The 10,605-nt window shown below is 41.2% G+C and overlaps 1 protein-coding gene across 1 annotated transcript; it reads left to right on the top strand.

Moving 5' to 3' along the window:
* The first annotated feature begins 8,299 nt into the window (after positions 1-8,299).
* gt (giant) lies at positions 8,300-9,869 on the top strand. Its single transcript, XM_064680213.1, has 4 exons — positions 8,300-8,351; positions 8,446-8,518; positions 8,594-9,154; positions 9,221-9,869. The coding sequence occupies exons 1-4, from the start codon at positions 8,300-8,302 to the stop codon at positions 9,867-9,869; spliced, it is 1,335 nt and encodes a 444-aa protein (XP_064536283.1).
* The last annotated feature ends 736 nt before the right edge of the window (positions 9,870-10,605 follow it).

The following is a 10,605-nucleotide window of genomic DNA, read 5'->3' as shown; positions in this document are numbered from 1 at the left end:
GCAATTGTTATACGACATAGCTGTAGCATCTCCCCATAACTGTACCCGCTCGATCCCACACTCCCTTTCAATTCTCGCTCTCTCTCTCTCTCTCTCTCTCTCTCTCCCTCTGTCTGTCTCTGTCTCTTTGAACGGTTCTCACACATTTGGCGACAGACAATGCCTCTAAACGTTGACAGTTCATCAAAACGAATGATGCATGCAAAATTAACGCTGCTCATACAAATCCAACTGCAAATACCCTACAATGTGTGTCTGTTCGGTTGCGAGACACAGGCCTGTCTGTTCGAATAGTTTCTCAATAAATCGATTCTTTCAACGGAATATTTTATATTTGTAAGTTCAGTTACCAAGTTGGTTTAGTTCTTAACCTAACTCTTCTTTGATAAACATAAGTTTTTTGAGTTATGCTCTGCACGTCAATTGTCTTTCAGTTTCTCTTTATTACGCATTCTTCAACGTACAACGTCTTCGCCTTTAGAAAATGTACAAAATGTTTGACTATCTATCTTATTTAACATTCGAATTATGGATTTTACATAATGAGTAAGCAAGTAGCATTAGGGTTTTTCCATGTGTCTATATTGGATCTCTAATGTTCTCTAATTATCCTATGGGAGACTTATTTTAAATTATGATTATTAATCACTACACTCTATATAAATTTAACTTATTATTGTTTCTATTTGATCAGTAGTATATTTTTGATTATTATTATTATCATTAATTTTATTATTGTTATTTATTATTATTAAAAACATTATTATTATCATTATCATTTCCATTATCAATTGCATTATTATTATCATTATCATTATCAATATCATTATCAAAATCAATGTCAATTTCATTAGTATTATCATTATCATCATAATTATCATGACCATTAGCTTTATTATAAGACTTCGCATTATCATTAGCATTAACATTAACATTAGCATTCGCATTAGTATTAGCATAAACATTAGCATTAGCATTATGATTATGATTGTCATTATCATTATTATTATTAATTGCGTTATTATTATTATAATTTTTTTTTTGTATACATATTTATTATCATTTTGTATAACACAAATTTGAAAAATGTTGTTCAGTTTTCTTTTCTGCTCTTCATAGTTGCTCACATATTTCTTGCAAGATTTTTTTGTGTAGCGCACTCTGTCTGTCGTCTAAGCCGCATCGAACCCGTTTTTTGCTCGTTCTCAGTCTTTGACTTTGTCTCTGATGCACCGTGAAATGTTGCATTTTCCTTGTGTCGCCTTTGTCCTGGCATCATTTCCAACAATTTTGTGCGAATGGGCGTTGACGCACACAAACTGCTACTCCTACGCCGTATTTTTGGTCCTTGGCCATCGTCTCGGGTCCCGGGGCGTTGCCGTTGCCGTTGCCCAAACAACAGTTACAATGCGCCCGGCGTAAGGAAGTAGCTAGTTAGATGTGCCCATTTAAATAATACTCTCTCTCTCTATTCTCTCTATTCCGGCTCTTGTACAACAATTTGACTTGACTTCCCACTTTTTCCGGGTGGCCAACGGGGCATCCATCATATCTTTGTTTTTGTTTGTCGTTTAATCTTAGATCATGCCAAATACAAGTTGCATTGAACTCATCCTATCGCTGGAAAGTTCAACTCTTCTTCGCTAACTATGCAATTTCAACAATATTTGCCTAAATACTTTGAGTTTCATTGTTTGTGTCTCTGTCGCTTTTGTTTGCATTGTATTCGGATTATCTGAACTGGACTTCTTACATAGTTTGATTCTGACAATCATTCATTAGACAGTGTTTATATAATGATATGCCACCCATTGACATTGACAATAAAGCTCACATCATCATAATTGTTTCTTTTATATTGTCATTTTTATACCCTGAACCCATTAAAAATGGGTAAAAAGGGTATAATGTATTTGTGCAAATGTATGTAACAGGCAAATGTATGTAACAGAAGAAAGCATCTCCGACCCCATAAAGTATATATATTCTTGATCAGCATCAACAGCCGAGTCGATCTAGCCATGTCCGTCCGTCTGTCCGTCCGTCCGTCCGTCCGTATGTACATATGTACGTAAGGATCTCAGAACCTATTAGAGCTAGAGAAATTTTAAAAATTTTAGCTGTAGCTCCTCCCATTGCCCGCGCAGATCGGGTTTATTTCCGATATTCGATAACATGTCCCGTTTCCAAGTAATCGATAAAAATCGATATCGAAATCCTGTTTTTTGAGCAATTTCGGCAAATAATATGAGCTAGAGTCATCAAAGTTGACATGTAGCTTCTAGAATAGTAAATATATATCAAGTATCTTTCATTTTATACCTATTATGCCTGTCGGAAGAAGAGGGTTCAGGGTATCCCCTAGTCGGGAGCTCCCGACTAGAACCTCTTACTTGTTTGTATTTTTCTGTTGAATTACTTAGGCAATTATTTAAAATATGCCCAACTAAGTTAATAACTATTGTTGTTCTTAACCAATCGTTGCACAGCTTTCAGCACTTTTAATGCTAATATGCTAAACCTCCAAGAAACCAGAACTAAAACCAATACAATATTTGATCAGGCCATAACTTATTCTTATTCAACCTTTATATACCTATATTATACGCATAATACTCACACATATATTCAGATTTTGGATTATAGAAACTAATATATTTTTAAGCAAATAATTATTATGTCATGTATTTATTATAGAACATATAGAATGTTCAAAAAAAAAACATCCAAAACTAAGAAATTTTGTAATTTTCATTGTTTTTACTTGGTTGAAAATTGAAATTTGAACCGCTGATCTCTCGTTTGATAGTCCGACGCTCAGACAGCTTGGCAGCCACGCAGCCTTACGAAAAGCACGCTTAGAAAATTGCGTAGATTTTCACCAAATTGGAGGTCGAACTCATCAAAACCAACTCAGTGCTCGGTTTCGTGCGTTCCAGAAGGCAGATTCCCACAGTTTGAGCTGAGCCAAAAAAGTAGAGATATAGAAAGTTGATTCAGTTGCGATTACTTTTTGCATATATATAGAGAGAGAGAGAGAGAGAGAGAGTGGAAAACTAAGAGATGGATTATCATATTGATGTCTAGACCCAAAATTAGCGAATACCCTGCAATTAGACGCGATCTGCATTGTGATGTGTCGACCGTCTGCGGCTGCGGCTGCGGCAGCAAATGACATTTTTAAGGGTAATCAAAACCACAGTAATTGGCCTTGTAACGCAATACTTGGACTGCCATTAGGCCGGATCTCAGATCTATGCAGATATATATATATATATACATATTTATTTTTTTGGGATCGTCGCGCTTCGCTGGCTGCCCATGAATGAGCTGAAAGTGCAAGGACTCGAGCACCGTCTGCTCTCAATTAAAAAACAACGACAACAACAAGAACAACCAAAAACCATAATTGAGCGGCATTTGATGGGGACGGGATTATGCATAGCTGAGGATGGGCACACATAATAGTCCGGTACGGACTCGAGTATAGGATAACAATTATTTAAAGGATTTGAGCAGAACGGAAGCTAACGCTGCACCGTACTTAACTTGTGTCTTTTTTTTTTTTTAGTCTGCCCATTCTCGGCCCTTTGCCATTTGCCATTTGCCATTTCTGCAGATACTTCCGTCTCGGAAGTGTCTTGACCTGAAGTCGCACTCATCCTCTGCCCTTTGCCCTTGCCCTGTGCCTGCGCCCGTTTCTATCTCTTTTTTGGCCATTATCTCGGCGGGCAAGTGTCTATCTGTTTGTGCACTTTGCATATGAAAACAAACAAGTGAACGGCTGCATATATATATATATATATTGCTGTCTTTATGTAGCCCAAGAACTGTCTAGCATTCGGTCCGGTTAGTCTTTTGCTTTTGTGTCCTGTCAAGCGGCACACGTGTAATCCTTGGTCACTTCGTAAACACTGGACATCGCCTCTGTGCCGCTTCCTCTGCCTCAGCCCGAACCACTCTCCTTCCTCTTCAGCTGCTGCCTGGCTCTAACTGCTTCCTCATTAGCCTGCAAGCTGTGCACTTCAGCTGAATTGGCTTGAATTGGCTTATGGAACCAAAATACAACTAAGCACACAAAAAAATTCATAATCATTTTTAAGTCCCACTCTCTCTCTCACTCTCTCTCTCTGGGACATGTGCAATCCTTTGTTTCGTAACTTTGAGTTAAATCCATTTCCGTTGCGAACATTTTGCTGCATACTGCACATAGCATCAACTCTATGCTACTTTTAAGGATTTACTATAGGATACCCAGAATTATGATTAAACGATCCTTAACCTTAGATATTTGGCCTTTTCTTATTAAAAAAACTAATAAGTTTATTTATAGAGTCCTTAATGATTTATCCTTCTGTTATAAATAAGTCTTCCAAAAGAATCCCACGTCTATCTGTATGAACGCATCGATCTCGGTGACTATAGAAGCTAGAAAAATGTGAAGTTTATTGCAAATCGATCGAAATCGATAAATATCGATTTTCAGATTAGTCTTTTTGCCATATCTTGAAACTTATACGATCTACAGATGCCACATCTTGGATGTATGTCCCGTTAAAATATATAAACTTTTTTGAATACATTATTATTGGTATCCTATATTATTCCTATATATTTGTATGGAGCTTTCATATCAATAACTTTTAACTAACTTATGCCTTAAGCATTAATCAACTCATTTGCATCAGGTACGGCTGTTGTTGAGGGTAGCACCTCTATCCAAGCCGGGGCCTGTTGGCATAGAAAGTCAACCCATTCCAATGACTTGGCTGTGGGATATAATAAAAAATTGTCAAACTATTAGGCGAATGCCGCTAACAAAAGCCAAGGAGTTAAAATGAATTCCGCGAACTTTGACCAGCACCCGCACCCGCAGCCGTACCCGAACTGGGAATAGGAACAGAACCAAATAACCAAAAACCCCTTTTAGTCAATTAGTCGCTGATTTTCTTTGTGACGTTTGGCTGATTTTTTCATATTTTTGTTTTTGGGTTTTTGGGTGGCATAATAAAAAGGCATTCACAATGAAAAGGACGCAAGGCGAACCCTTTGCTTTATCGACAGTACCAGGCAGCGGTAACCCTACGCAGTATGGTAAAAAATAAAAGACGCTGCCATCCATTTGACCTGTGCGTGTTCATTTTTTTTTTTTTCCGCCGAAGCGTCCATTATGCAATAAAAAAACGTTTCCAAGTTCTGTTTTGGGCAATAGAGGCTAATGCTTAAAGGAATATGTATAGCAACCCGTTCGGAGCGCCTTACCTGGCCATTTTCTTGTACATATTTTTATTACAGTTCGCATAAAAAACACGCTCAAGGCCAAGGCACGGGTAAAGGATTGCACAAATATTGCATCTTTGTTGGCCCGGCCAAAAAACGGCGGCCAGCTCATTATATTATCACTTCTTTATGGCATCTGCCAGTTTTTTACGGTGCGGCCGGCCACGGTACGGCCGGGTAGAGCCCGGTACGGTTAAATTTTTTTCTCTGAATCTGGTTTTTAATGCGAAATTGGCAACTCTTTGGCAACGGACGCGACTTTTTATGGCCACCAGGTAAATGGCCAACTCAATGAGCAATTATTCCTCTCGTTTCTCGGTGTGTGACTGTGGGTGTGCATATGCCTATCTCTGTCGGTGTGTGTGTGTGTGTGTGTGTGTGTTAGTTTAATCCACCATTTTTACGGTTGGATTAACATTGGATTAGCATAAGCTCGCGGTTTTTTTAAAGAGCTAATTAAGAGGCAAGTTGTTTCCTTCGCTCCTTTTTTTTAATGGGACACTAAAAAGTGAATGAGCTATGACAGAAGGTGCATAAGCTACATACATACATACATATGTATATGGCAAATGAGGCGCTGGGCATAGGTACGTTGGATAGGATGATCGGCAAATAATAGATAATTAAAAACAGAGCTAGAGTTTGGCATCTAATCAAGTCGAGTTTTGGCACAAAATGCTGCACAAACCAATTTCCCAAAATTATATGATTTTCATATATATATGTATATATATTTTTTTTATAACCGTATTTTATTTACACACACACACTTGAGGCTGGCCACTTCCGCTTGTCGCGACATTTGTATATTTTCAATTATTTTTAATCGCCGCGCCGTTACAAGGGCCAAACAGTTAAGTAAAGTTAAACAAAGGCTTAGGCGCTGCCATTGCCGCTATCCCACGCTCTGGAGAGCCGAGAGGATGTGTGTGCCTGGGTCGGCACCGGTGCCGGGTGCCGGGTGCCGGGTGCCGCTTGGGTAAACATGTGCCTCGGACAATGGCGGCGGCACTTGTTGTCAATCAAAACTGGCAGCGAGCACGGCAATTGGCGAAACCAAAAAAAACGAAAAACAGAAAGAAAAAAACCCTTGACCATGGCCTTGGCGCGAGCTGCAGGCTTTCCAGGAAGGCTTTTTGGCTCGCAGCAGGAAAGCCGCCAGCAAATGGAACGTCGAGTGCCGAATGCCTGGTTAAAAGGATGCGCTAACCCGCGAAAGGCTCGCCAGCCCAATTTCCATAATTTGTCACACACACTGAATATTTACTATGGCCAAGTCTGGGCTGGTCGGCAAAAGGATTTCGCAGACAAATGCGCAAAACAAACGGATTTAACTATTCGTAACCCTTGGCCTCTCCCACTCCCACTCTCTCTCTCCCTCTCTCCCTCTCTCGCTCTCTCTCCCTCTCTATCCCTATATGCGCAGCTCGTTTGCATACTCTTTCTTAACCTAACTACTGCCCGCTGTGGCAGCATCGTCTAAGCCAGCAACATAATTTACCCTAATTGCTTGTAGATTTACTCCTAATGTCGCGCCTCGTCTAGCTTCAACTAGCTCCACAATTGTGCAAACAACTTTTTCAACACTAGTTTTAGCGTTTCCTAACCTAAAAGTGCGTCTTTTGAAGCAAACCAAAACTACCAAAACTTATGTTTGATTAAAAACACAAAAGAATGGCACAAACTGTTATTTCTTTCATGCCAAACTTAAGTCTCTTTAATATAATTCTGCACTTTCGAACACTCAAAACTTCAATTTAACCTCAAAATAAACAAAAATTTGATCTTTACTTAATATACTTATATTTGCAATAAGTTCGCTTTTATTTGCTTGCTCAGACCTTTAGCCGAAGGTTTCACTTTCGAAATTATATTATGATAGTTTTTAACTAAAGAAAATCAAAAGTGTTGCCCTTATTTTGTAAGTTACAAAATCTATTAAATATTTGGCTATTTATGACTATATAATACTATATTTATTTATTACTATATAATAATATATTGTATATTGCAAAACTTATTTCTTTAATATTTCTCTGCTCCAATTTTGGAATTATTACAAAATAGAAGAAATTATAACCAAGTTGCCTTTTGCAGTTATTGGTTTAGTTATTTTTGTACTAAGTACTAAAAACTCGAATCTATCAAATGAAAACTTATTATTTTAAGATTATTATTATTAAAATCTTTTAACTTCCAACTCACTAAACCCTAATAAAATAATATGCCATGCCATAATAAACTATATATACATATATATTTATATATATAGTTTTTTTTTCAAATTTTCAAGCTCTGAAAAATCCAAGCATTCAAAAACAAAAACTAACCTTTTTTGCCTTAAAAGAAATAAGAATAGAAAAGCAACTTGCAAGAAATCGTAATACGCGAAAAAACAATGCAAGCAAAATAAAAACAACAATTTTTCGCGATAACTGCATAAAACTAATGCAAACAAAAAGAGACGACAAATATTGAATATACATATATGTATGTGTGTATGTATGTATATTGAATATATATGTACATATGTATGCATGTGAACAGAAGAAACTCGAAAAAAGGGTCAAGCGAAAGCAAACCTCAACAACCCTCGTAAAACCCTTTGAGGCTGAGCGCAAGAGAGCGCGAGTGCGTAACTGAGAGAGTGCGAGAGTGGTAGAGTGAGTAGGACGAAGTGAGAGCAAGCGAGCGAGCGAGCGAGTGAGTGAGTGAGTGTGAGTGTGTGTGTGTGCGACTCACCCCTTTGCCTTTGCGCTCGCCACTGTTGCTGTGTGTTATGGCTACCTGCGCCAGCCGCCATTTTCTTGCTGAGCGGGGTGCGAGTGCAACGGTAAATGAATGAAGCGAACGGGCCGCTGCGTCGGCGTATATAAGGCGGCCGGAATGTCAACTCGAAATCAGTTAACGTTCGACAACGTCAGCGCACAGACGGACACAGCAACAACAACGACAGCAACAACAACGAAAACGAAAACGACAACAACTACTTTGAGCAACGTTTTGGATTAGCAGCAACATGTTGATGCACGAGAAACTATTGACTGGGCAGTTCTTTGATTTGAAGACTGGTAAGTGTAGCCACGCCCACACAACAAATGCCTCTGACACGCCTCTTTAACACGCTGCCTCCCTCTCTCTATCTCTCTCTCTCTCTATCTATAGATCGCAAGCCCCTGCTGCATCATCATCATCATCATCATCATCTGCAGCAATATCAGCTGCCGCACAGCCAATTGCAACAGCCGCATCACCTACACCACCACCAACAACAACAACAACAACAGCAGCAGCAACAACAGCAACAGCAGCAGCAGCAGCCTTCGCACTTGGCGCTGCCCAAAATGGATTTGTATGCCGCCTACGCCTATCAGCAACAGTTGCTGTCGCTCAGCCAGCAACAGCAGCAGCCAGTTGCTGTTGCCGCCGAGGTGCTGGATTTGTCGCGTCGCTGCGACAGCGTGGAGACGCCACGGAAAACACCCTCACCCTATCAGACAAATTATAGCTACGGCAGCGGCTCGCCAGCCGCCTCGCCCACAGCCATACCCAGCAATCTGCTCTACTCCGCACAGGCAGCCGCCGCCGCCGCCCAACAGCAGCAGCAGCAGCATCATCAACTGGCCACGCTTTATCCGGCGCTTTATTACGGCGGCGGCAACAGCATTAAGCAGGAGCCAAGTCCAGCTGCCAAGACGGGCAACAGCAGCGCCACCGCCACCGCCACCGCGAGCCTGTTGCAGACATTTGCCGCTGCCTCGGCGGCAGCTGCTGCTGCTGCTGCCGTCTCTGCCAGCGCTGCGGAGCAGTCGTCGCGGCCGGCCAGCAATGCCAGCACCATGCAGATCGATGTGCTCGAGGCGCCGCAGTCTCCGCCAGCGCCAGCAGCCGCCAGCGACAGTCAGCCACATCATGGCAGATGCAACAACAACAACAGCAGCAGCAGCGCCACGACCACGCCCACCAGCAGCACAGCAACACTGGCGACGACAGATGCCAGCAAAACGACGCGTCCGTTTAAGGCATTTCCCCGCGATCCGCTGGTGATAGCTGCCAATTTTGCGGCCACCGATGTGCTGCTGGATAATCCGCGCGTGGAGCGCTACACGGAGTATCGGAAGCGTGTGCTCGAGCAGATACGCAGCTCGAATGGGGGCGCACGGACCGTAACCAATCCGAAAATGCGACGCACCAATTCGCGCAGCGGCAGCGTCAACGAGGGCAGCAGCTCGAACAACAATAGCGAGAGCGAGGATCGTGCCGCCGCCGAGGAGTCCAGCGATTGTGATTCGCATGCGGGCAACTTTGAGAAGCTATCGGGCACAGGCAACGCCTCCAGCAGATCTGCATCGGGCGCTGCCGCGGCAGCCGCTGCTGCTGGCGTTGGCCAGGTGAAGGATGCCGCCTACTATGAGCGTCGGCGCAAAAACAATGCGGCGGCCAAGAAGTCGCGCGATCGACGACGCATCAAGGAGGACGAGATCGCCATCCGGGCGGCCTATCTGGAGCGACAGAATATTGAGCTGTTGTGCCAGATTGATGCGCTCAAGGCGCAGCTGGCCGCGTTTACCGCCAAAATGGCTGTTTAGGCAGCGATAACACGATTATGCCTGTTATCAATAGATATCGATAACAAATCGATTGCCAATCGCTGCTTGTTGCGTTGAACGCGTGCGAGTCTCAGTTCCGTTTGGTTTCCACACAAAACACTATTTAAGCTTTTTTTCGGTTTAACTTTTCTTTTGATTTTTTTTTTTTTTTTTTTGTTCAAGGAGGGGCAGCTTATCTGTGAATACTTTCATTCGGTTTCTTCTATGCCACACACCCACACACACACACACACATACTCATACTCATATACTGCAGGGCCTTTTACCATCTGCAGATGTTTGATTTAAGTACTATTTTTTTTTTTTAATTGCCTCAATTCAAGTATTTTAAGTACTTTAAGTTCTTGGGCTTTTAGCGCAAAATCTCACCAGTTATAATTAATATAAAAAATATCTAATAATTCGACTGTATAGTACAAGGTTATTTTTTAAGCGACATTTTTTTCATATCTCTAAGTAATAAAATATCTTTTTAAAAATAACGCTTCCAGTTTTTACAATTTGTCGGGCTGCGCTTTCATAGCATGCAACTTTTGTCACATCACACATATATAGCGGGAAAATATAATCTTAAATTGTTTAAATATCCATAACTCGGTTAATCGAAGTCCGATCTTGGACAGATATAGAACTCTGGACTCGTAAAACTCTATAGAATTGATTAGAACCCGAGATATTCGAGCTATACAATTTTTTCAAAAATTTCAAATATTCA

Source organism: Drosophila montana, unplaced genomic scaffold, assembly GCF_035044405.1.
Source record: "Drosophila montana isolate Dmon_TW-CO22-7 unplaced genomic scaffold, ASM3504440v1 contig_2106_1, whole genome shotgun sequence".
Taxonomy (NCBI): domain Eukaryota; kingdom Metazoa; phylum Arthropoda; class Insecta; order Diptera; family Drosophilidae; genus Drosophila; species Drosophila montana.
Note: the sequence above shows the minus strand (reverse complement) of the source record. Positions and strands in the feature narration are given on the sequence as shown.